We start from the raw sequence: 24,709 nt of genomic DNA, 5'->3' as shown, positions 1-24,709 counted from the left end.
GGCTTGACAGAGCCCTGGCTGGGATAATTTAGTAGGGGTTGGTCCTGCTTTGAGCAGCGGGTTGGACTAGATGACCTCCTGAGATCCCTTCCAACCCTAATCTTCTATGATTCTAAGTAGCTGCAAGTGGTCCCCAAATGTTTCTGTGTGTTCAGATCTGTAAAGACGCTGGGAATGGGCAACAGTTGTGGATCGCTTGATGATTCCCTGTTCTGTTCATTCCCTCTAAAGCATCTGACATTGACCACTCTTGGAAGACAGGACACTGGGCTGGACAGACCATTGGTCTGACCCAGTCTGGCTGTTCTTATGTTTTGTGTACAGTAATGAGGCACTTACAAAGCAGAAATGGGGGGAGGAGCTCTAAATTTAAATCCGTTTTAGAGAGAAATGTGTTCAAACCCAGTGAGACTCGATGCATGGAAGAAATAACAAGTGAACCCCAGCTCCTTCCCCCAAGCCTTAGGTGGGGATTAGCTGCCAACAGCTGCTCTGAGGGGAGTGGTATAAGCTATCTGCCTGTGGATGCTGCTCACCAGCTGGTTCTCCTGGGGCAGATGGTGAGTTGCTTGACGGATGCTTCACGGGCTGGGGTCTGAAATATGAACAGAGATCTAAGGACTTTACACCAGTCTCCAGTGGGGGTCGAGGATGCTGAGGCAGTGGAATCTCACCATCACAGTCATCAAGATTCAAAGCTGCTCAGGGGTGGAGAGGAGGAGAATGACTCTGCTAGATTTCTAATGCATCCCTTTAACTACTCGCCCATGACATCCTGGCAGCCCCAGGCTTTCTCACAGCTCTGTGGTTGTGTTATCTGTGGAAAGGGGCTTCTAGGAACTGGTATTTCCAGCTGCCTTAAAGAATCATAAAGGAGAATGAAGAGTTAATGTGTTAGAACAGTCTTTGTGTTAGATTGGTGGAAGGGTGTCCAGAAACCAGTTTGCTCCAGTTTCTTTTCTTTTTAAAAAATTGAAGAAGGGAGCAAAATACCTGCTCTTTCTGAGGCTTTAACTCAGAACCTTTAGATTATGAGACTGATATACTGCCAACAGCACAAAGAAGGCTGTGAAAGGCTTTTGGATAAGTGCATGTAGGATCCTCCTACAGCAGTGATTGGGGTAGGGAAGGACCCAGGGGTGTGCTGGAAGGAGGGAGATCTGATGCCCAGAGACCTATCCTGGCAGCTTTCTCAGCACCAAGCAAATCAACTTGCTCTGCCACTTAACAATCTATCTGGGACTAAGAGCAATACTAGGGGGCTTTCTCCTTGCCCCTTCTGCTGGCATAGGCACACATCTTGGAGGCCTTTCTAGAAGAGAATTTGAACTGAGTTGGGAAAACCAGTTTGAAAACAGGAAGCTCAGGTTTAGTCATTTATTTATAATATTAAATAATCCTTCCGTCCTAGTATCACAATCAATATAAGTGCTTCAGCGTGGTGATTTTCCAGAGGGAAAACTTAACCTCTCCAAAGGGAGTTGAGAGAAAACACTTTTCAGAGTCCAAAAGAGACAAGGTGGGTGAGGGTCAGAGCTTGTAGAGGCCCAACCTCTGTTGGTGAAAGAGAGAAGCTTTGGAGCTAACCCAGAACTCTTCTTCAGCTCTGTGTAGCCCCAAAGTTTCTCTTCCACAAACAGAAGTTAGAACATAACAATGGCCTACTAGGTCACAGCAAGGGTCCACCTAGCCCATTATCCCATCTTCCAACAGTGGCCAATGCAAGGTGCCCCAAAGAGAATGAACAGAACAGGTCATCATCAAGTGATCCATCCCTTGATGCCCATTCCCAGCTTCTGGCAAAGACAGGTTAGGGACACCATCTCTACCTATGCTGGATAATAGCCATTGATGGACCTATCTATCCTCCATGAACTTATCTAGTCCAGTTTTGAACCCTGTTCTACTCTTGGCCTTTACAACATCCTCTGGCAAAGAGTTCCTCAGGTTGACTGTGTGTTGTGTGAAAAAATACTTCTTTTTGTTCTTTTCAAACCTGCAGCCTGTTTATTTCATTTGGTGACCCCTAGTTCTTGTGTTAAGAGAAGGAGTAAATAACACTCCCAACCTTGGTCCTTTAAAAGATATTATGTGACCCCCCATTCTTCTGAGGCCGGCTGTTTCAGCAGGGCGGTGCTGGGGTGGGGGTTGTTTCCACGGGGCAGGGCAGCGCTGCGGGAGGGTTTTGGCCCTCAGCTGTTTTCTTTGGAGTAATATGGCCCTCGCCGCTTTACAAGTTTGGAGGCCTGCATTAGAGAAACACTTGAGACCAAACACATTTTTGGAGTAGAGACAACCAAGACCACATTCCTATATTTTCAGGACTGTTTAAAAAACCTTTTGCAAGTGGAATATCATGGCTATTGCATGAAAAACCCTTAATGAAACCCTTTTAATATTTAAAAAGAAATATTTATTAGTCCCTTTCCACTGCATAGTAGGTCATACAGTCTATTAATAAAAAAAATTGAATGCACACAAAACACTGAGAGTACTGAAAAACATAATATGTGAAATATTTAATTCCTTTGGAAAGCAAGATCATAGGCGGAAAATCTACCATTGTGCTTTATACAGACTTCCACTTTTGTCACTGTTACACACACATAAGGAGCAAAGAGGTATATGTGTGTTCATTATATTTTGAAAGGAAAAACTATGAATGGGTTGAACAAAGAATTCGATCAGTCCCTCAGGATAAGTAGATTGGCTATTAGTCAAGATAATCAGGGATGCAGGCCCATGGTCTGCATGTCCTTAAAACGTTCTTTGACTGCCAGATGCTGGGAGTGGACAATGGGATGGTTCAATGAGTCATTGACTGGTCTGATCATTCCCTTAGAAGCACCTGGCATTGGCCACTGTCACAAGACAGGATACTAGATTAGGTGGACTATTGGTCTGACCACCAATATTTACACCACTGGTGGATTGACTCTAAACAAAGTTTTGACACTAGGCCAGAAATTCAGTCAGAGTGGAAGTCTGATGATTCAACAGAATAAACATTTGCTCTAAAAATGAGAAGAAAAAATTAGAATGAAAAATTCAGGGAATCCCAGCAGCAGATAAGACAACTTGGGACACTACTTGGAGACTCTATGCATTCAGATACAGTGATAAGGGATTCTTTATTTCTGAGGGGATATCTGTAACATGTTTCACTGAATTCAGTCTCAGGGATTATCTACATTGGCAAGTTAAAACACTCTAACTTGCTGGCTCAGGGGCGTAAAACATCACCCCCTCCCCCTCGCAGAGCGCAGCAAGTTTGAGTGCTTTAAAGCGCTAGTGTGGACAGGTTCAGCTCCCAGTGCTCGGAGCTAATGCCCTCGTTGAGGTGGATTACCAGGAGCACTGGCACCCGCGACAACGCTTTGAAATTTGGAGTGTAGACAGAGCCTCATTAGGTTAGATCAGACAAAGAGGAGATGCATTGACTAGGCATTGGGATGCCTGTGCCTTTAAGAACCCAGCCCTGGGAAGCTGATGCTGAGAGGTTCTGCCTGGGAGAGGGGAAATAAAAAAGCCTCTTGCCCCTCCAACAAACTATTTTACAAGCACTGATGTCTCAGTCCCCCTGGGGTAACTCCTACCCCCTGTGCCGGGTTTTGCCCTCTGACACCCTCTGCCAGCGCTTAGCTGCTGGCCTTAACACTGCCTCCAGCTGCTTGAACCCCTCTCACCACTCAATTTCCAACCGCTGCTCAGACCCTGGCCAGCCCCCTGCTCTGATTCACCCCCTTGGCAACTTTTTAACCCCTGTCAAAAGCCGTCCGCAGAATCTTACGGCTAATAAGGGCAGGGTGAAGGGCAGTGGCTTCAGCAGATGTAGGGCTCAGTACATGGTAAGTAGCACATTTCTATGCAGAGCAATTTACTACACTACACCTGGCGCAGCCGAGTGGCTGGACAGAGCACGGGGACGGGGCAAGCTGCTGGCCCCAGCCCAAGTTCACTCATCAGGCACAAGGGCAAACTTTTCTTAAAGGAGCCACATCCTTTTGTTTGTCCTTCTGCCCAGCACTAAAGGGGTTTGCAGCTGGTTTCTCCTGGCTGGAGGGGGAGCACAGGTCCTGGGGGAGACACCAGGGTGGGCTGAGAATGGCTGGCTCAGTCCTTGAGAAACCCTCTGGTCCGTACTCCCCCCAGCAGCCCCCTGGGGCCAGCCCAGAAGCTGCCTGCCCATCCCCCTGCCGAGAGGCTGCCCACCCCATCTGCCCCATCCCTCCGCAGCCAGCCCAGAAGCTGCTGTGACCAGGCTGCGTGTCCCCCCTGGCCCAGCTTCCTCTGCCCTGAAAATTAAAAGGCCTCACACCTGCCTGCAGTGGGCGGTGGGAGCCCGCTGGGAGCTTCAGCCGCGGCAGGGGAACAGCTGATAGCCAGGGCGGGGGGGCAGAGGGCTCAGTGGGTTGCTCTTGCCTCCAGGCACTGCCCCCCGCAGCTCCCATTGGCTGGGAATGGGGAACCGTGGCTCAAGGGAGGTACCTGGAGGCGTGGCAAGGGCAGCACGTGGAGCCCTGTGCCCTCCCCTCCCGCTCGGGCCGCGGTTCCGGCCGCTTCCCGGCGCGACGTGGGGCCAGGGCAGGCTGGCAGGGAGCCTGCCCTGGCCCCGGTACGCGCCGCTGCCACCCCGGAGCCGCTTTATGTAAGTGGTGCCGGGCCAGAGCCCGAACCCCTCCTGCACCCCAACTCCCTGCCATGAGCCCCCTGCTGCACCCCAGCCCTGAGTTCCCTCCTGCTGTCTGCACCCCTCCTGCACTTCTGCCCTGAGCCCCCTGCTGCACCCCAACCCCCTGCCCTGAGCACCCTCATACACCCCACACACCTCCTCTGCCCCAATCCCTTACCCCGAGCCTGTTTCTGCACCCCGCATCCAGTCCCACACTCCCTCCCGCACCTCAGCCCCCTGCCCCAGCCCTGCATACAATTTCCCCACCCAGATGTGGCCCTTGGCCCAAAAAGTTTGCCCACCCCTGCTTTAAGCCTCAGAGTACTTCCATTGACTCTTGAGTAGCCATCAGCACTCGATTTGGTTGGGGTCCTGCCAGGTGTTTTGTAGGATAAAGATCTTATTTGCAATCTCTTTGAAGCAGGGATCTGTCTGCAAACTCCAAGCCATATGTTAATGTGCCCCAGGGCTTGTAAAAATGGTTTTTGAGTTGGTGACATACGTGCATAATGTGAAACCAGGAGAACTTTAACTTTGCCTGTTTCTCCAGGCCTCTGTGGCACTTGCACCGCCGGGGTCCTAAACGCTCATTTAAAATCCCCCAAACCAACCACTGGATGTTTCGCTTCCATTTGTATTCTCAGTGTTGTCACTTGTTTGTTTGTTTTGCCGTTTGTGTCGCTTTATTACTTATTGTTACTCTTCTATGTGTGTAAAATATTAATCAAATTTAGAGCGGACATGGGAGAGAAATTGTATAAGCCTGAGTGAATGCCTCTTACAATCTTTTCAGATACTGGAAAGGACAGTATTAATATTTACAAGGAGAGCATGACTATTTCTAGTTGACTCAGATTTGTTTAGCATCTTAAGACTGCGCTATGTGTGCAGATAATATGTATGCAAGAGGGTTAGCTTTACAATAGTTAGCTAATGGTACAAATGACTTTTGGAACGATCATTAAGTGGTCAGCTGAGACCCCCAGCAATTTTCAAGTGGTCTGCGGAAAGAAAAGTTTGAGAACCGCTGCTCTATGCTAAAGGTATGAAGCTCCTCTCGCACTGGTGAGAGTCAGGAGTGACTCCATAGAAGCCAAGGGAATCTGTAAACTGGTGGGAGAGCAGAATTCAGCCCTAAATACTTCAAGGAGCTTCACAGACACCCAGTATAAAGCAAAGACACACTAGGATGCTCCTTGGCTGGGATGCAGGGGGAAGAGGTAAATTCATTCACACACTCCTTTCCTTCCTGGCCCAGAGAGAAAAGACCCCATACCTTGTTCCCCACCTTCATGAGCCAGCTAGCCCGCAACCCTGGTGCTAGATTGGAGCCAGTGCCCCAGTAGGGTAAAGCCCCTTATCCCATTCCTGAACCCCTGAGCCAGTCAGCCCCCTTCCCTGGGGTCGGATCAGAGCCGGCACGCTCTCTATGGAAAGGCCCCATAGCCATTCCCTGCCCCTGTGGGCCAGCCAGTCCCCAAACCCTGAGGGTGTATTGGAGTCAATACTCCTGAGACGGGAAAGGCCCCATATCCGATTTCCCCCCTCCACCAACCTCTTGTTTGGCTTCTGGAACCTATGACATGATTCGCTGACTGCTACAGGGGCGTCTTTTTTCTGTGTCCTGAAATTGCTCATTTCACACTGGTCACACCCTGTGCTGGGCTTTGGCCAGCCCAGCTCTGAGACCACATCCCTGGGCACCAAGGCTGCTACTGACCATTGCTTTGTGCTGGTTAGTGTCTGTGAGGAACTGGGGTGCAGGAGTGGGTGAAGAGAGCTCAGAGACGGTCACCCTTATGGCTTTTCTGTGGGAGCCCTGGGTGCCTTTCTTATGAGGGGCTGGATCCACAGAAGCCAGTGTGCTGGATGGAGAGCTGCCGGAGCCAGCCAGTCGGAACAGGTAAGGACAGGGGTGGCCCAAGCCTTCTTCCACAAAGGGACTTAGGTGCCTCCTGTTGGTTGCCGTCAGCCGTTGGTGCCTGGTCAGCCCTGCTCTCCTAACTCCACCAGAAGTGGAACCCTTGTTCTATGCCCGAGCTCAGTGGTTTGAGCACTGAGTCAGCAAGTGGGAGACCCTACTTCAAATCCCATCTCTATCTGATAGAAGCAGCGAGGGTCACCCAGGCCTCCTACATCCCAGTTGGGTGCCCTGGCTGGGGCAGTCTCAATTGCTCCTGCTGGCGCTGTTCCACTTTGCATAAATAATTAAACATTAATTGCACCCGGGAGATTGATGCTGCAGGGTGGGGGTCAGGCACCCACCTGGGAGATCAGGGTTCAAATTCCCAGTTCCAATGATTTAACCAAACTGGAGCAGCTTCAACAGGAGAGATGGAGAGCGACCCACAGCAGAAGATCCCCTCACCTAGTGTGTTCACCTGGGAGGTGGAAGCCCTGTGTTCCAATCCCTGTGCCATATCAGGCAGAGTGAGGATTTGAACCTGGGTTCGAAGGGTGGGTGATTGCTCTAGCCAAAGGACTATAGGGTACTGGTGGGGAAGCACCATCCTTTGTCCTCTGAACCCATCTCCTGGGGTCAGGCCTCATGGGGCGGGGAAGGATGCCCAGTTTGCAAATTGCACTGGGCTCTAGGGTGGTCAGGTGCACGGTTTTCAACTGGAAAGTCCAGTTGAAACGGGGACCTGACAGTATCCAGTCAGATATACTGACTGGACCACCCAATGTCCGGTTAATGCAGGTAGGGAAGCGCCAGGTCCCAGTAGCTCTGTGCCATGTATTCCTCACACCATGTGGTTTTGCATAGCGGGCCAGATCCCCAGCTGGTGAGAGTTGGCCCAGCTCCATTGGAGTCAATCTTTACTGAACATGCACAGAGGCTCATATGCTGAGGGCTGTGCCTGTCTGGTAGCGGCATGGCCCCATCTTGGTGTCCAACCATACTTGCTCCCTCCCGAAACCTGACCCTTTATCCCCAGTCCCACCCCTCATTCTACAGTTCTGGTATCGTGGTGCTCTGATCTCACCCCAGGGACAAGATGAAAATAAGAAAGGAGTTATTAATAGTCAGTAATTTCCATAGCAACATTGACATTGGCTCAGAAGAACAGTCCAGCTAGTCAAATATCCCAGCCCCTGCTGTAGCAGTCCCCTATTCCATCAACTATAATATCCCATCTCCAGTGCCAACCCATAATGCACTAGGCCAATTAAGCAATGCTATACATAGGGCAAAGAGCTTCCTTCCTCACCCCCGCATTGGAGAAGTTTATGCCCTGAAACATGAGGTTTGGCCCCCCCCCCACTCCTATCTTCCCAGATCTAAATTGCTTGTTACAAGCAAGATCCACTGGGGCAATTGTACATGCTGTAATTTTGGGGACATTCTGCCACTTTTCTACAGGATTCCGACTATCATAAAAAATACGAGACATCATGTGATCATGTTTTCACGGTCAGGATGATCTGTTTAACCAAGATCATGTCTGTGATGGGTTCCCCCTGCGGTGCCACTGGAACTGGGGTACCACTGAGCCCCCTGACCCACCAGCCTGGGTTTCCGCTTACATAGGCGTCGACTCCATGAGTGCTCTGCACCCACCAGCAGCCAAGCTCCCCTCATCCCCCGCCCCACTTCACTGGCAGAGCCCCGCTGCTGGACCCCTGGGGTAGCGGTGGTGACTGGGAGTCTCGGGACCCTACTGGCCATTTAAATGGCCAGGGGCTCCGCTGTGGTAGTGGTGGCTGGGAGCCCCCAGCCCTTTAAATCACCACCAGAGCCCCGGGCCACCACCACTACCCCAGGGCTCCAGCAGCGGGGCTCTGCCAGTGATTTAAAGGGCCCCAGACTAAGGCTGCTGGGCCTTAAAAATCTCTAAGGATGGAGATTCCATCACCTCCCCAGGGAACCCATTCCAGTGCTTCTCAACCCTCCTAGGAAAAACAGTTTTTCCTAATATCCAACCTAGACCTCCCCCACTGAAACTTGAGACCATTACTCCTGGCTCTGTCATCTTCCACCACTGAGAATATTTGAACTCCATCCTCTTTGGAACCCCCCTTCAGGTAGTTGAAGGCTGCTCTCAAATCCCCCCCTCACTCTTCTCTTCTGCAAACTAAATAAGCCCAGTTCCCTCAGCCTCTCCTCATAAATCATGTGCCCCAGCCCCCTAACCATTTTTGTTGCCCTCCGCTGAACTCTCTCCAATTTGTGCACATCCTTTCTCTAGTGGGGGGCCCACAACTGGACGCAGTACTCCAGCTGAGGCCTTACCAGTGCCAAAAAGAGGGGAATAATCATTTCCCTCCATCTGCTGGCCACACTCCTACTAATTCAGCCCAATATGCCATTAGCCTTCTTGGCAACAAGCACACACTGTTGACTCATATCCAGCTTCTCCTCCATTGTAATCCCTAGGTCCTTTTCTGCAGAACTGCTGCTTAGCCAGTTGGTCCCCAGCCTGTAGTGGTGCATGGGATTCTTCCGTCCTAAGTGCAGTACTCTGCACTTGTGCTTGTTTAACCTCATCAGATTTCTTTTGGCCCAATCCTCCAATTTCTCTAGGTCACTCTGGACCCTATCCCTACCCTCCAGGCTTGGATTCTTTACATTCTTTGCTTTCACAGAGCAAAGAGCACATGTTCCATGATTTCATAGAAGAGTTTTAGGGTTATTTTGAGTCAGGGAACTATGCTATAGGGTGCTTTCCCTGTGTAAATTTGACAGGTGGAGCAACACAGATGCACATTGTGAACCTTCTCAGGGAGCTGAGGGCTGTGAGTCTCCTTGTTGCCACCTGCCGCTAGAAAGAGGGACTTTTGCATTTGGCAGCTTGGATGTTCGCGACTGAACTCACCCAGACACTCAAGCACCCTCCTCGGAGATACAGCAGCCCTGCCAGTTGACAATAGAGGCACTCTAACCCAACTTCCTTCAATATGTCCCCCCTCTGGGGTCCAGCCCCTTTCACCAGATGATCTGGGATTTCTCCGAGTCTCTCTTCCAGAAGCAATGGTATATCTCAGGTTACCAGTTTCACTGTTGACCACTGATCCTGTATCACACACAGCACTTGAGTACAGTTATCGAGCAAATGGAAATGTATTTAACAAGGGAGAGAGATTTAAACAAAACAAATGCAAGTGATGGAAAAAGCAGTTACAAACACAACAAAATCACAAAATGCAACCTATACTTTTTAATAGTTACCTTTCCTATGTAAGTAGATTCTCACCTCACAGTTCAGTCTATTGCAGTGATTGCTAGTCCCTACGAGCCAGGGCCCTGCCTTTCATGAAGCACCACTGGTCGTTAAGGATCTCCTTGGTGAATGGATCCAGAATGTTTTTCTCCACTCTGTCATAAATGGAATCAGTCTTTTGTTTTTATTCACAGAAAGGACGATCTCCCCATTGTCATATTGTCCTTTTCACTTCCACAGGGTTTTGATGTCTATAGTTTGTCTTTGATAGTTTTCCATTGGCTTTTCTGGGTTGGTGCAATGGTTGACAATGTAGCAATACATCACGTAACTGGTTAGCAGGGGTGGGTGACAATTCCCTTCCACTGGAATAGGCCATCCCCACCAAGACCTATGATTGGGGTGATTCACTTTCATGAAAATACAATATGGGCATAATTTTCCATGAACTTACATTACTCCTTAAATATGACTTATACATACCTCTCGCAGTGATTAGGAGTAACAATGATTTACAACATTTCAGTAGAGATGTCACTGCTATGCTTTCTGGATAAATATCATAAAATCAGTGTATTCGGTGTGGTGAGTTTGTCAGGTCTGAGACAGGAGTTGCTTGTAAATAACAGTGACTCCTTTGCCAACTGGCACCAATGAGCTTTTGTCATGCATGCACTGAGCTATACAGTCCCACCTTGATAGAACAAAAAGGCCAGGACAAAAATAGAGAAAGGAACAATAAGATACTAAAATGACAATGGTTGGAACTCTCCATTTCTCTCAGTCTTTGGATTGATGGGTACTAAGAGCTGTAGCTACAATTGAGGAAGCAGGCGATCAGACAGCTGGCTCTGCCCTCCATACTAGTAGCTTTCTCACATACAGGGAGATGGGTCAAAATTGGAATTGATGTCATGACTTGCTTCCCATAGGGGATCAATCTGTCTAAGGCTATGTCTACGCTTCAAACACTGGAAGTATTCTTCTGACAACTTAACACTGTCTACACTGGGGCTCAGGTCACATTAACTACTTCTCTCAGTGGAGTGGATTTTTCACACCCCTGAGAGAGATGGGGCTATGTCAACATAGCTTTTCAGCATAGACCAGCTTTAGATGGCTTTTTGATATCAAAGGCAATGGAGTTCAGCCTTTTCCTTCATATTGATGGTTGACGATGGCGGTTTTCCTACCTGCTGGACACATCCTAGGACAGATGTGATGCCTCTCTGTTGCAAATTAGAGAAGTGGGGAAGTCAGTGACCCTTACAGTGTAAGTGGGCAAAAAGTTACACAACTTGTCTCGAGTAGTTTTCCTTTTAATAGAAATTGACTTTGAGGCTAAGCAAAATAAGTTCTATTTGAAATACAAAAAATTAAAATCCATACTGGGCCAATATTCTCTTATACACTCTCTCTCACCCCAACCTTTGGAGCAAGGTTTTCTACCAGAACTTCTTACAGTACAGGGAGTAAATTAAATCAAATTAATTTTTCAAGATTAACCATCACTTCCTGTACAACTAAAAAACAAAAAACAAGACAACTTTCAGTATTCCAAAATAATTCAGATTATCCTACAATTAGTCTCTTACTCTTTAACCAATAATGTCACCTATAATTTCATTTTCATTGGTAACAATAACATATTCAAAGATCACAAATTCTTGTCATATGTAGGGATTAAAAGAAAACTCATTGCCAACAACTGAACCTTGGCTCAAGTTGTGCTTTGTCCCAATGTAGGTCCCAACCACTTCTGGGAGTTCATATATCTCAGGATCTTCTGCCATGCGTGTTGGTGGAAGAGGTCTCCCTTTGTGGGAAGGTTTGCATCATGAGGAAAAATACCTCTTTTCTCACTTTTTAATCTTTCAAAGTAGGAGAAGGTAGAGGAGAAGTGATGTAAATTCATAAAACACAAGAGAAAACTGTCTGGTCTACACTAAAGACATTTATCAGTATAACTTGCTGGAGGATTTGCTCTACCTTGAAGTCTTTAAACCATGATTTGAGGACTTCAATAGCTCAGAAATAGGTAAGAGGTTTTTATAGGAATGGGTGGGCGAGTTTCTGTGGCCAGCGTTGTACAGGAGGTCAGACTACATGATCATAATGGTCCCTTCTGACCTTAAAGTTTATGAGTCTAACTATATTGCTCAGGGGTGTGAAAAGTCCACACTACTGAGCAACGTAGTTATAAAGCCCTAACCCCCTGTGTAGATTGCGCTATATCAGCAGGAGAGTTTCTCCTGCCAACACAGTCACCGCCGCTTGCGAGGGCTGAACTAATAAAGTCAACAGGAGAGATCTCTCCCATTGGCTTACAGCATCTGTAATAGCAGTACTACAGCAGCGCAGCTACATTTGTGCAGCTGCACCAACATCAGCTTTATCGTGCAGTCATAGTGTCAGCCACAAAACCATAGAATCAGGACTTAACATGCGAGTATCCTGAAGTCTGAAATTGGAGCCCAACACATTCATGGCCTCATTGGTTATCATCATTTCTACCACCCTGAAAGTCCTTGTTACCCAATCAGGTAGCCAGTGTGGGATCCACGGAGAAGGGATGTCCTATGAAGCACTCTCTCTTTGGATCAAAATGGTGAAGGATGATAGTTCTCCATCTAACCCTGGTATCCTTTGAAATGGTAATCAGTGACACTGAACTAGTAAGTGGGGTTGTACAAACAATTTTCTTTGGGTCATTGGTCACCATAGCTTCCTTTACTGGAGTAGAAACCACAAACTGAGTGTGTACTCTTCACCCCAGTTCTTTCCAAATCCTTGGCCTTGGTTAGGGTAAATTTACACTTCTCTGAAGTAGAATCCTTTACAAAACCACTCAAAATATCAGCAGTGTTAGTGAAGAATGGCTCCCCAAAACATGCCCAGCTTTCCTTTAATTTGGTGGCACAGTTTCAGGCAAGGGACTGGATAAAGGGCTGGATCAGAATCTCTGTTAGTTACCAGAGCTGGAGAGTCTATTCAAAAATAGCTATTTTTCTGCAGCTATTAGATTGCCAACACTGATTTTATACATATTTTAGCACATACAAAGGATAAATTCAACAATAAACCCACTTCTATTTCCTCAACATCTGCGTCATGAAGGGCAGGATTCCTCATCACATAGGATTAATTAGGAGAGATTTTTTTGTAGGGCCTTGGTTACACATGATTTGGGAACCAAATACATGGGCATTTTGCCTAGTTCAAAATCACTTATGGTGGAATTCTCTCCCCAGATCATCTGAGACAATATTGACTTCAACAATTGAACTACACTGTGATCATATGTACTTCCTTCAGTTAGAGGAGGTTCTGCTGTTGTTCACTATTTCCAAGTGGAGATTTTAAAATCACTGCTGTTTCTTTGTTAGCATGTCCAGTAAATTGGAGAGTTCTCTAATGTTGACAGAACTGCACTTGAACTTTCTCCATGTCATCATGGAGGGATGGGGAAAAAGCAAAGCTGAAGTGAGGAATGACGACTTTAGCAAACAGTCATTTGCCTTAAATTCTCCAATAGATCTGAGCTACATCATATCAAACTGAACTAATATCCAATTGGGTGAGCAAACAGCCCTCAGGACAGATAGAAACCCACATCACAGAGAGAGAATACATGACAGTGAAAGTGTCAAGTGAAATTCCAGAGCAGGTGACATTTGATTATTCAGAATCAGGACAAGAGATTCTCCCATCACATTCTCCTCTGATCCATTCAAACATACTTCACTCAGCACTGTCTCAATACTCAGTTATGTTATTTACAACATTTTCAGTATACTAGCATCTAAATAATGGGGGAAAGGGGGGGGGGAGGACAGCCACTTTGCCAGTGGATTTGCCAATAGATGGAACCTGGGATTTAAACTCCAAATGATCACACTGTGTTTGGGATCCATTTGAATTCCCCTCCCAGGTCTTTGACACTTTCATCGCCAGTCATAGTGACTGTGATATAGGATTAAAGAAGTCAAAGCATGATCTCCAAGCACAGACAACGGAGAATGCTTCATCACATGACACTTTGTGAGCTAGATGGATAGAATGTTACAGAGATAAACTCTACATGGCTCAGAAAAAAGGTAACAGTTCTGCAGTGATGGGGAAGGAGGAAATCTCTGAGTCACCCTGTCTCCTTCCAGTGTCATAGAGGCTGAAATTACACTTTTTTTTCCGGCCCCTGCTTCTCTTCATTTACATATTATTTGAAAAGTTCCCAATATAACTACTCTTCAGCAAAACCCAGAGCAACATGAGAACAACTGGCTATGATACCATCAAGGTTCCTTCCCCCCTCTGAACTCTAGGGTACAGATGTGGGGACCTGCCTGAAAACCCCCTAAACTTATTTTTACCAGCTTAGGTTAAAACTTCCCCAAGGTACACACTATTTTACCTTTTGCCCTTGGACTTTCGCTGCCACCACCAAACGTTTAAGAAATATATAACAGGGAAAGAGCCCGCTTGGAAAATTCTTTCCCCCCAAAATTCTCCCCAAACCCTACACCCCCTTTCCTGGCAAAGGCTTAATAAAAATCCTCACCAATTTGCATAGGTGAACATAGACCCAAAACCCTTGGATCTTAAGAACAATGAAAAAGCAATCAGGTTCTTAAAAGAAGAATTTTAATTGAAGAAAAAGTAAAAGAATCACCTCTGTAAAATCAGGATGGTAAATACCTTACAGGGTAGTCAGATTCAAAACATAGAGAATCCCTCGAGGCAAAACCTTAAGTTATAAAAAGACACAAAAACAGGAATATACATTCCATTCAGCACAGCTTATTTTATCAGCCATTTAAAGAAATCAGAATCTAACGCATATCTAGCTAGATTACTTATTAAGTCCTAAGATTCCATTCCTTTTCTGTTCCCGGCAAAAGCATCACAGAGACAACCTTTGTTTCTCCCCCGCCTCCAGCTTTGAAAGTATCTTATCTCCTCATAGGTCATTTTGGTCAGGTGCCAGCGAAGTTATCCTAGCTTTTTAACTCTTTACATGTGAAAGGGGTTTTCCTCTGGCCAGGAGGGATTTTAAAGGTGTTTACCCTTCCCTTTATATTTATGACAGATATAATCTGTATCATTGGTGACTAACAATAACTTTGCAATAGGAGGAATGGTATAAATGTGATGCTCCCTGGTTCCTGATACGAAGCGCACACTCAAATTACTCATGGGACAATACAAAGTACAAATAGGTCCACCTCAAGAGGGCAAACTGCAAAAGGCAAAAATGGGGCACTCATCTGGACAAGCTGATGGATAACAGTGCTGCAAACAGTTCAAACAGCCTTAAAAGCTACTATGTGAGAAAAATAATGTGAGAATCAGGAAAAGTATTAAAGAAAAAAAGTATTGATAGTCCTAGAGGTTTTAATGGGGTTGATCTCCCTTCCAGATTCTCTGATGGCTAACATGGGCTGAGTGCCAAGAAAAGGTATTCCCATACTCACTGCATTCGTAGGGCCTCTCCCCTGTGTGGATTCTCTGATGTTTAGAAAGGCCTGAGCTGCTAGTGAAGCTTTTCCCACACTCACCGCATTCGTAGGGCCTCTCCCCTGTGTGGATTCTCTGATGCTGAAAAAGGCCTGATCTTTGAATGAAGCTTTTCCCACACTCATTGCATTCGTAGGGCCTCTCCCCTGTATGGATTCTCTGATGGTAAAAAAGGCCTGATGTTTGAATGAAGCTTTTTCCACATTCACTGCATTCGTAAGGCCTCTCCCCTGTGTGGATTCTCTGATGCTGAAAAAGGCCTGATCTTTGAATGAAGCTTTTCCCACACTCACTGCATTCGTAGGGCCTCTCCCCTGTGTGGATTCTCTGATGATTTGAAAGGGCTGAGCTGCTAGTGAGGCTTTTCCCACACTCACTGCATTCGTAGGGCCTCTCCCCTGTGTGGATTCTCTGATGTTTAGAAAGGGCTGAGCTGCTAGAGAGGCTTTTCCCACACTCACCGCATTCGTAGGGCCTCTCCCCTGTGTGGATTCTCCGATGCTGAAAAAAGGCTGATCTTTGAATAAAGCTTTTCCCACACTCACTGCATTCATAGGGCCTCTCCCCGGTGTGGATTCTCTGATGGTAAAAAAGGCCTGATGTTTGAATGAAACTTTTTCCACATTCACTGCATTCGTAGGGCCTCTCCCCTGTGTGGATTCTCTGATGTTGAAAAAGGGCTGATCTTTGAATGAAGCTTTTCCCACACTCACTGCATTCGTAGGGCCTCTCCCCTGTGTGGATTCTCTGATGATTAGAAAGGGCTGAGCTGCTAGTGAGGCTTTTCCCACACTCCCTGCATTCATAGGGCCTCTCCCCTGAGTGGATTCTCTGATGTTTAGAAAGGGCTGAGCTGCTAGTGACGCATTTTCCACACTCAATGCATTCGTAGGGTCTCTCCCCTGTGTGGATTCTCTGATGGTGAAAAAGGTGTGACTTTTGAATGAAGCTTTTCCCACACTCACTGCATTTGTAGGGCCTCTCCCCTGTGTGGATTCTCTGATGATTAGAAAGGGCTGAGCTGCTAGTGAGACTTTTCCCACACTCACTGCATTCGTAGGGCCTCTCCCCTGTGTGGATTCTCTGATGCTGCAAAAGGCCTGATCTTTGAATGAAGCTTTTTCCACACTCACTGCATTCGTAGGGCCTCTCCCCTGTGTGGATTCTCTGATGATTAGAAAGGGCTGAGCTCCTAACGAAGGTTTTCCCACACTCACTGCATTCGTAGGGCCTTTCCCCTGTGTGGATTCTTTGATGATTAGAAAGGGCTGAGCTCCTAGTGAAGCTTTTCCCACACTCACGGCATTCATAGGGCCTCTCCCCTGTGTGGATTCTCTGATGTTTAGAGCAGTCTGAGCTCTTGGTGAAGCATTTTCCACACACATGGCATTCATAGGGCCTCTCCCCTGTGTGGATTCTCTGATGATTAGAAAGGGCTGATCGTCGAGAGAAGTTTTTTCCACACTCACTGAATGTATTTTTCCTCTTTCTCCTGAGGATTTCCTGATGGGTTGTGGTTTCCTCGAGGCTCTGCTGAGATCCCTGACAGGAAATAAATTTACCCATTTTCTCCAATGGCTGGTTTCCCTGCTCTCTTTCTGGTCTGTAATGAATCACACAGGATTTTCCCTGCTCATGACTCCTGGACACATTCCTTTTCCATTTTTGCGATAATTCTCTGTGTTTATCTACTTGCTCAACATTTTCCTGCTGAGAATTCTGCTCCTCCTTCTCACAAAGCATTGCATCACTTCCTGTGATAGAGATAGAAACCTCAAACAGAGATGGAAAGGGTAAGACCAAACAAAAACAAGTACTGGAGAAGGGTCAAATAAAAATCAGGTACTGAACTCCTCCAAACTCTTCCACCAAATAGGAGAGAGGAGGGGAGTCAATTCAGCCTTCACATCCCATCCAAAATCACAGGGGGAAGAGAGGAAACTTCTGCCTGGTGTCTGCTAGGATCTATAGGAAGCCAACAGCTATATTTACCCTGAGGATACGACCCATGCTAGAGACAATAATGAACTGAGACACCTCCCAAGACTTTGTAGGGCATCCCAGATGTTTCCTTCAGGCACTTATAGATTCTGAGTTGGTTTAATGTTTCCTTACCTGTACAGGGACCTCTCAGAATCTCTCTTTCCTCTGGGACCCATAGCTCTTCCCCTTGTTCCAGCTGGGAGATCACATCAGGTTTGGAAACTGGAAACCCTGCTCAGATGAAAGAAAACATAAGACTTTGTCATAAAAAAAACAAACATTCTATTAATTTAACTTCAGTGCTTAGTGTGACCTGGTGTTCCTGGGGCAGTCCCTCACTGAAAATGCTACAGTCAGGGCAGGCTGAAAAAGGGATAGCATATGCTCCCCAAACTGGTGGTTAACGCTGAAGTTAAACTCAACGACCAATCACAAACTGCTTCTCATCACCCACATTGGTTACCGAGAAGCTGAAAAAAGAAATCACACAGCCCCCTTTATTGCATTCCAGTTCTCTGACTCCCAATCAGCACCTAGGTCCACTACAGTAAGAGGTTATTTAAACACTCTGCTCACAAACAAAATGTTCTTCTGATCCCAAAGGGTTAGCACCAGTACCAGGTCACGATAGGTTTGGGTCTTACTCAAAATACCATGCTGCCAACCAAACCTTTAGCATCTAAACTAAAGGCTTTAACAAAAGAGGGCAAGTCTCCCTGGCATTGCTTCTTGCTGACAGAGAAGTCCAGAGAAAATGAGTCAGTCCTGGGGAAGCCAGGAACAGTAAGCATGGGCTGGTGGGGTTCAGTGGAGAAAGGGAACAGGAATGGCTGGGATATTACTGAATGCAGGAGCTCAGCAGTACTAGATGTCAGGATAGCACGTATTGCAGCCCATTGGAAAACATAATCCCAACTATACATATAAAATTATAGGGTCTAAATTAGCTGTTTCCACTCAAGAGTGCGATCTTGGAGTCCTTGTGGATAGTTCTCTGAAAACGTTCACTCAAGGTGCAGAGGCAATCAAAAAGCAAACAGAATGTTGGGAATCATTAAGAAAGGGATAGATAAGAAGACAGAAACTATCATATTGTTTCTCTATAAATCCATGGTACGCCCACATCTTGAATACCGCATGCAAATGTGGTTGCCACAGCTCAAAACAGATGTACTGGAATTGGAAGAGGTTCAGAAAAAGGCAAAAATATGATTAGGGGTATGTATGGAAGAGCTTTCGTAAGAGGAGAGATGAAAAAGATTGGGCCTTTTCAGTTTAGAAAAGAGACAAAAGGGGGATATGAGAGAGGTCTATAAAATCATGGCCATTCTCGAAAGACAGGACAATGGGTTACACGGATCTTTGGTCTGACCCAATGTAGCCGCTCTTATGCACTAGGGAATCTAGTTAGCCCAGTGTAACGGGAGGGAGTAGGAAAATCCCTGGGTGTGGAGAACACTGGGAAATTAGAAGCTATAATTCAGGAGCAACAGATGCTAATTAATCTAGAAAGAATGTGAAAAATAAGAAACGGGGTCATGTGACAATGAGGTAATCAAAAATCCAAGGAGTCTGCAGAGAAGAGAGGTTGTGGCTATTACACGTGCGGATGGAGAAGCAAGACTCTCCATGTCTCAGGAAGTTTCACTACCAACATAAGCCATTTTCACACACTGCAGTGCAATCCAGACCAGCGAGGACTTGTGTCATCTGTAATTCTGGGTGAGATTCAACGTTCTGCTGTTGGAGCTCCCCTGGCTGGATACCCCCAGCCAGCATTCAAGGATGCACTGAGTGTCTGTGTGATAAGTGACCCTGGACCAGCAGCTCTGACTACAGCAGCCTGCTTGTTACACCCCAAGCACATTCTGGTTCGGGTGGAGTAGGCTCAGGGTTTCAGAGAAGGCAGGGAGTGGGAAGCTTCTGTTGGTTATGCTGGACCTAACCCCTAGTTTTACTTGAGCAAAAAGAGATATCTGACACTGTGCAATACTGCTCCTGTGCTCTGTTCCCAAAGTCTTCTTCAGCAGGGGAAGGTCTCTGGTAGTGTGTCTGTGTGTGTGTGTTACTGGCATATTGGGGTGATGCTAAAACAGGACAGAGCAGAGATGCCATTGTGGGGTGGCATGAACCTTATCTCTTCATTTCCCCTTCCAAGAACTGAGGGGACGGGAATCCTTACCCAGCGAGGTCACATTCTTATAGTTCTCCTGCATGACGTCTCTGTAGAGAGCTCTCTGAGCAGGTTGCAGCAGAGCCCACTCTTCCCTGGTGAAATACACAGCCACCTCCTCGAAGGTCACCGGCCCCTGAGAGGGGAAAAGTCCAACACTCAGTACCTGCTGCCCCACTATTTGTGTGGGAGAGGAGCCAATCAAATGGAAGCTCTGGGTGGATCACAGTCAGAGTCTCACCCCCACCTTGCTCAGAGCATCCTGGAACCACCAGGGTGAGAGGACGAAGAGAGAGCCCCTCCTCTCTCCTAGCAGATCCATCACATACCTACTAGCCACAGACTGATACAGGAGATGGAGCCCCTCACAGGGTCCAGGAAGTCCAACACGCTCCTCAATGCGAGGAGCTGGATATGAAGGGAGGGGAATCTCTCCTAAGCTTCACTGGTGGGTGCCCTCTTCATATCTCACGGCACCCGCTGGTTAGTCGGGTCAGGTTCCCCGACTAGGAGTATGGTTAGTTTTCCTAGCCCCACGTAGGTGGGTTATTTTCTGTTCAACAAATTAGAGCATTTCCACTTCAGAAGCTCATGGGTCTGTTCCCAGAATATGGCCACTTATAAAATAACTCCCAGCAGGTTTGCCACCCCCTGTCCTCCTCCCTTTCTCCACTTTGTGAATTTCCTGCCCCGGTCCAACCTCCAAACCAGACTGCGCAAACCTTCCCATCTCTGATGTATTTGCTGTCCCTCTCCTTCCAGAAGGAACCCACCAAAAACTCCCCAATAATCCCTACCTGAGCTGGCGCCACTGCAGCCATTTCTCTTCCCTGTCCCATGGGAGGATAGAAGGAGCTGAAGTGAAACATGGACGTCGTTCTGCAGCCTGGGAGGGTGAGAAGCGTAATTGTGGGGGTTTCAGAACAGGCTTTAGTTAATTTCACATCAGAATTCTCCCAGGGCCCTTTCCCTGCAGACTGATATCCTAGATTCTGCTGTGCTGGAAAAATGCTTGATCTCTTTATTACAATGTAGACCTGGCCCCTCCTGCCAGGCTAAGCCCACAGAGAGATTTTTAACCTCCCTTCTCCCTCCCCCACCCTGTAACAAAGTCTCTGAACACAGTGCTAGAAAAGAGCAGAACCAAAGGAGTCACTGTGGCGGATTCCCTCGGACACTGACCCCACGGCAGCCACACCCGAGCAGGGGGAATATGGAGTCAGGAACTGGCTTTTCCTCTGTCTGATCCTTTTCTTGTTCACTGGAAAGTGATTCTGCTCAGGCCTGCTGCAAAATGTGTCTGGGTGGACTAGAGCTGGAAATCTCTCTTCCCACTCAGTTCTACCACTGCCCCTTTCAGTCTCTCCTTCCCCTGTCCTCTCTCCCTGGGAAAGTTCCATTCCTGGGTTCTTTGCAATCCCACAGCTGGATTTTCTCCTGGCAGTTGCTAATGGGAGGAGAAATGAGGAGGGGCTGTTCGTGCAGAGTCACTTTCTTGCCAGTTCCCAGCACTTTCCCTGAGGTCTTTCAGTTACCTGAAGTTTGTGGCTCAGAATTTGTATTAACAGAGCCCAGGTCTGCCCCAGGGGGCTAGTACCAGCTGGAGAAAGTCTGCACCTGGGCCGTGCAGAGCAGAAGCTTTAATTAAGGTCACTTCCCAACACAGAAGCCCAGCTAGGGTAGCAGCAGCTGCTAAACCTGGTCTCCCAGATCACAATGGAGGCTGCAGCATCTGACCCAATATCCTTAGGAGAGAGGGACCAAGCATTTGAGGAGCCTTCCCTCCTTTAGCTCTCTGGGGAGAGCAGCTAATGAGAACACCTCCTCACAGGGAGAATTGCTAATCTCATTTGCCCCACTGTTCATCTGGAGTCACTCCCTGTCTTTCCATATAGTGACTCTGGATTAACAATGGTCTCAATGAAACCAGATTTCAGAAAGGATGAGTCCAGAATGCTGTAGAAGAGGTCATTGTGTGGCAGTTCCCCCTTCCCACCTCCCTCATCCCCCAGATCTAGGAGAAGGACTCAGGCCACAAATTTAGTAGCAGCTCCCAGAGCCTCTGCCATGCCATTTGCCTGGGACTCCCCTCCTCCCATTTTGCAAATTATAGAGAGAAAAGTGGAAAATCAGAGGGATTTTATACCAGTTGTTGATAGGAGGTAAAATCTGCGTGTATTTCACTTCAATATTTGAAAAATGAATACAGAGGAAATGGGCAACATTTGCAAACATTTTATTTCCATGTTGAAGAATCTGAAAAAAGTTGTAAATCTGAGATTTTCCCCGTCTCTCTAATTATAAAATACTAAGAAAATCTCATGTTTCAGAGTGGCAGCCGTGTTAGTCTGTATTTGCAGAAAAGAAAAGGAATACTTGTGGCACCTTAGACACTAACAAATTTATTTGATGCATCCGATGAAGTGAGCTGTAGCTCACGAAAGCTTATGCTCAAATAAATTTGTTAGTCTCTAAGATGCCACAAGTACTCCTTTTCTTTTTTTAAGAAAATCTCAGGGCATATTTGATTAGAAATAGACAACTAGAGAAAAAGTGCAGCAAATGTTTAGGGATTTCATAACAATCTTTGAGATTTGCAAAGAATACCTGTCACAAACTAAGTAACTGATAACATGAGAGAAAAACACCAAGATCAGAGGGAATTTTATATAGCTGTGAAATAAGCAGTTGGAAAAGGGGGACTGTTGGACTGGATTTTATATGACTGTCCAATACATCAACAGAAAAGAATGGTTCCTCACCTGCCACAATTCACACGGGCAGCAGGGAACCCTTTGAGGAGGTGATTTAAGAGGGCAAAGGAGGAGGAGCTGGAAGGCTTCCTGGGTGAGGGAAGGGGGCAGCAGTAGGGGATGGGCAGGTGATGGTCCACAGATAGCTGGGGGCAACAGCATTGGCAGTTTGGGACCAGCAAGTGGGATTGGGAAACCGGGGTCTGGGCAGTCTCCACGGGGGACACTTGCTCCTTTCTTTCCCCCACCCTGGCAGAGAACAGGCATCTCATCCCATCCCCACTCCAGGGGCAGCCATGTTTGGGAGACCGACTCAGGGAACAATTTCTCACCGAAACAAGGACAAATCGCTGCAGGTAAAATGGGTGAGAAAATCCCCCACATCGGAGGAGATTTTAAACTGACATTTGAGAATTATGGAGAGAACAGGGGGAAATCAGGAGAGAGTTGATCATTTGAGGGGAAGGGGGGGATCTCCCCGGATTTTATAGCCACGTGTGAGATAAGGAGAGAGAAAAGGGGAAGAACTAGAGAGAATCTGTATCAGTGTGTGAGTGGCACAAGCAGGGAAAGGATCCAATTAACTCACCTCCCGCCCTCCCTGCTCCCCCGGGAATTTCCTGAGGCTGCACAGAGACAGTCCAACCCCCCCACAGCAGACCCCCCAAATCCCAGCGGCGCGGGGGGAGCCGGGCTGCAGCTCCACTGGGGCCGAGGCAGCTCCGCGGCTCTCCCAGGTGTGCTGTAGGACGCGGCCCCGCGGAGGAACGTGCTCCTGGCCGCAGCCTGGGGCCGGGCCGTCTCCACGGGGGCCGCTCGCTCCCCGCTCCCCCTCCCGGGCCTGCCCATGCCCTGCGGCCAGCAGAGAGGGGCCCCCCCGGCCCGGCCCGGCCCGGCCCGGCCCGGCGGTAGCGGCGTCCCCAGCCTCTGCCCATTAACCCGCTTCCCCTTTAGAAATCACTCCGGGGAACGAGACCCCCCCGGGCAAGGACAAAGCGCTGCAGGGAAAGCTCGGGGGAAACACCCCAGCGGGGCTCTGGCGAAGTGGGGAGACCGCGGGGCACAGGCGGGGGAGGGGACCAGAGACCGGCTCAGGAATTGGAGAGACGCGGGGGGCGGGGGTCGCCCTGGCTGTGGATCGCTGCTGTCTCGAGAGAAGGGGGGCAGGACGGGAGAGGTTGGGGTCCCCGCGGGGATCTCAGCCCCCCCATTTCTCTCCCCGCTCCTCGGGGGGCCCCGGCCCTTCTCCTCCCCCGGCCATGCCCGGGCTGCCCAGACCTGTCCCACCCGCCCCTTTCCCCAGGTCTGCCCCCTTTGCCCCCCGCCCGGCCACACGCAGGGACCCCGGGGGGGCTGGTCCCCTCCCCCAGGGCAGAGCCGGGCGGGGGGGGGTTGGGCTCCTGCTGGGACAGCAGCTCCGAGCCCCCCCCCGAGAGCAGGTCCCGGCGCTGCCAGATGCCGGGTCCCCGCGGACACTGGGGCAGCGTCACCGCCCCGCCCCCGGGGCTCGCTCCGGTACCTGGAGGCTGCAGCTCCGCAGCGGGGCGGGCCGGGCCGGGGGAGGGTGAACGAAGGTCGCCCCGGCACAGACCCTCCAGCTCAGCCCAGCGCCGCCGCCGCGCGTGAACTCTGCCTCTGCGCATGCGGGACTCCCTCCCTGCCCCGCCCCCTCCATGTGCGCATGCCCAGAGCTGGAGCCGCCCAAAACGCTTCTTCGCCCAGGGAGAGGCGCCAACGGCTCCGCCCGAGCCCGGCTCGCCCTCCCCGCTCCAACGTCACTTCCGCTCGCGGGAGAGTCAGGAACTCCATCTCCCATCCTGCCCCGGGGGCGCTTCCGCCCTCTCCAGCCCAGGTAAGGGCCGGTGCCGGGGTCAGCCTGAGCCTTGGAGAACCGCCCTCGTTCTGTGCCTCTTCGTTCTCGGTCTGGCCCCCGCGGTTTCATTCCCGTCGCTTGTTTATGAGACGGTCACGGGGAGACCCTCTCACAAGCCTTACCCCGGGCCAGGGAGACCACATCTACCGCTGGTAGGCTTGTTATACTGTTAACCGGGGGGGTCTGTTCTTCCTTGGTCTTCTCCCCCCCCCCCCCGCCACAAATTCGTCCCCTCCTCCGGGGGGGGAATGGGACAGAGCCACATCTGCCTGGACTGAGCCATAGGCACCGACCCCCGGGGTACGCCGGGGCTGGAGCAACCACAGAGAAACAGGGGTGGGTGCTCGCCTCTGCTGCTGCCCCTGAGTGCGCAGCCTGCCCGCTCCCCCCCCGGCTCCCAGCGCTTGCAGCGCGAAACAGCTGTTTCGCGCAGCTAGGGGGGAGGAGGGGGAATGCAGTGCACTCAGGGGAGGAGGCAGGGATGTGGGGAAGGGGTCCAATAGGGGCAGGGAGGGATGGAACTGGAGTGGGGACTTTGGGGAAGGGGTTGGAGTAGGGGAAGGGAGGGCACAAGCACCC

General features: G+C 48.9%; 2 protein-coding genes and 1 pseudogene across 5 annotated transcripts in view; 1 reads left to right on the top strand and 2 right to left on the bottom strand.

Annotated features, from left to right (window-relative positions):
* LOC119842653 overlaps positions 1–24,709 on the top strand; it is a 1,040,433-nt pseudogene that overhangs the window by 55,888 nt on the left and 959,836 nt on the right.
* LOC119842869 (C-type lectin domain family 2 member E-like) overlaps positions 1–24,709 on the bottom strand; it is a 268,909-nt gene that overhangs the window by 72,670 nt on the left and 171,530 nt on the right. The gene's annotated exons all lie outside the window — the stretch shown is intronic.
* On the bottom strand, positions 14,798–23,908 carry LOC119842944 (zinc finger protein 501-like). Of its 4 annotated transcripts, none has more exons than XM_043496651.1 (8): positions 23,777–23,908; positions 20,302–20,390; positions 19,514–19,640; positions 17,464–17,562; positions 16,251–17,102; positions 15,992–16,166; positions 15,609–15,739; positions 14,798–15,356 (listed from the first exon to the last, which is right to left on the bottom strand). In XM_043496651.1, the coding sequence occupies exons 1-8, from the start codon at positions 23,898–23,900 to the stop codon at positions 15,226–15,228; spliced, it is 1,728 nt and encodes a 575-aa protein (XP_043352586.1). In that variant the 5' UTR covers positions 23,901–23,908; the 3' UTR covers positions 14,798–15,225. The 4 variants fall into 4 exon arrangements, with proteins under 4 accessions (XP_043352586.1, XP_043352585.1, XP_043352587.1 ...); XM_043496650.1 differs by having other exon boundaries at positions 15,609–15,764; positions 16,017–16,166; XM_043496652.1 differs by having other exon boundaries at positions 15,609–15,764; positions 16,017–16,184; positions 16,269–17,102.

The sequence above is a fragment of the Dermochelys coriacea genome, chromosome 14 (assembly GCF_009764565.3).
Source record: "Dermochelys coriacea isolate rDerCor1 chromosome 14, rDerCor1.pri.v4, whole genome shotgun sequence".
In the NCBI taxonomy this organism is placed as follows: domain Eukaryota; kingdom Metazoa; phylum Chordata; order Testudines; family Dermochelyidae; genus Dermochelys; species Dermochelys coriacea.
Note: the sequence above shows the minus strand (reverse complement) of the source record. Positions and strands in the feature narration are given on the sequence as shown.